Source organism: Anopheles cruzii, unplaced genomic scaffold, assembly GCF_943734635.1.
Source record: "Anopheles cruzii unplaced genomic scaffold, idAnoCruzAS_RS32_06 scaffold05283_ctg1, whole genome shotgun sequence".
NCBI lineage: Eukaryota > Metazoa > Arthropoda > Insecta > Diptera > Culicidae > Anopheles > Anopheles cruzii.
This window is the reverse complement of record NW_026458868.1, coordinates 1-1,026: the sequence shown is the minus strand read 5'-3', so window position 1 is coordinate 1,026 and position 1,026 is coordinate 1. Positions and strand designations below refer to the sequence as shown.

At 54.7% G+C, this 1,026-nt stretch overlaps 1 protein-coding gene across 1 annotated transcript; it reads right to left on the bottom strand.

Moving 5' to 3' along the window:
- Nucleotides 1–17: 17 nt before the first annotated feature.
- Nucleotides 18–623, bottom strand: LOC128277274 (acanthoscurrin-1-like). Its single transcript, XM_053015715.1, has 2 exons — nt 462–623; nt 18–401 (listed from the first exon to the last, which is right to left on the bottom strand). Exons 1-2 carry the CDS (start codon nt 621–623, stop codon nt 18–20), a joined length of 546 nt encoding a protein of 181 aa, XP_052871675.1.
- Between the last annotated feature and the right edge of the window lie 403 nt (nt 624–1,026).

The window sequence follows — 1,026 nt, the reverse complement described above, 5'->3', positions numbered from 1 at the left end:
TTTTCGACATTTCGTCTTCAGTTGAACTTCTTCAGCTTGCTGTAGCTATAGCCGTGCCCGTAGCCACCTCCGAATCCACCCTGGCCGCCGCCGCCACCACCGCCGATCGATCCTCCCTCCTGCTCGATACCGATGCCTCCCTTTCCGATGTTCTTGACGATGGCCTCAAATCCGTTCTTGCTGTCGGCGTGATACTTGACGATGCGCGTCGAACCGTCCGGCTCATCCAGAGTGTACTCTCCCTTGACGACATCTCCGTCCCGGACTTCCCACTGGCTCTTGTGGTCACCGGTGTGATAGTCCTTCACTCCATACTCGAACTTGTACTTCGGATAGGCGTAGAAGTCCTTGCCCTCGTATCCACCGATGCCTCCGCCGCCGATGCCGCCCTCGAAGCCACCCTGCATTAAAGGAGCATTACTTGAGAGCCATCCAGGATTGTCGCACCCTGTCGCACATACCTGTTCTCCTCCGAAACCGCCACCAATTCCTCCCCCAATGCCACCACCGCCGCCGCCGTAGTACTTGTACGGGATGTGCTTCACCTCGCTGACGAATCCGTGGTGTTCGTAGGCCAACACGGAACCGAAAACGGCGCACACAACTAAAGAAAACTTCAGCATCGCGGAGATCCTTTTGTTGAACTTCTTTTGACAGCCGTAAGACTTCAACTGGTGCTTTCCGACTTCTGGACCGGGCGTTTTTATAGTGCAAAGGAGAACGTATCGTGCACACGGAACTGCTGGACCGAAGATCATAGACCGTTGACGCAAACGGCTAGTGCACTTTTGGGATGGCCTCCGATGGCTGCCAGCATGAAAGTTACTATTTGCACGTAAGGCTGACCTGTCCGGTAAGACGCGAGAGTTGCACGAACACCGCAAGGAGTCTTGTGCAAATGCGAAAGCCCACGATGGTGCGGTCACTGGTTGCTGTTCGATGTTTTTTTTCCGCTGCCAACGCCAACGATTGGGTCACTCTGCCCGGGTGCATAAATTAGCACAGAAACAGAAATCGAACCGCATC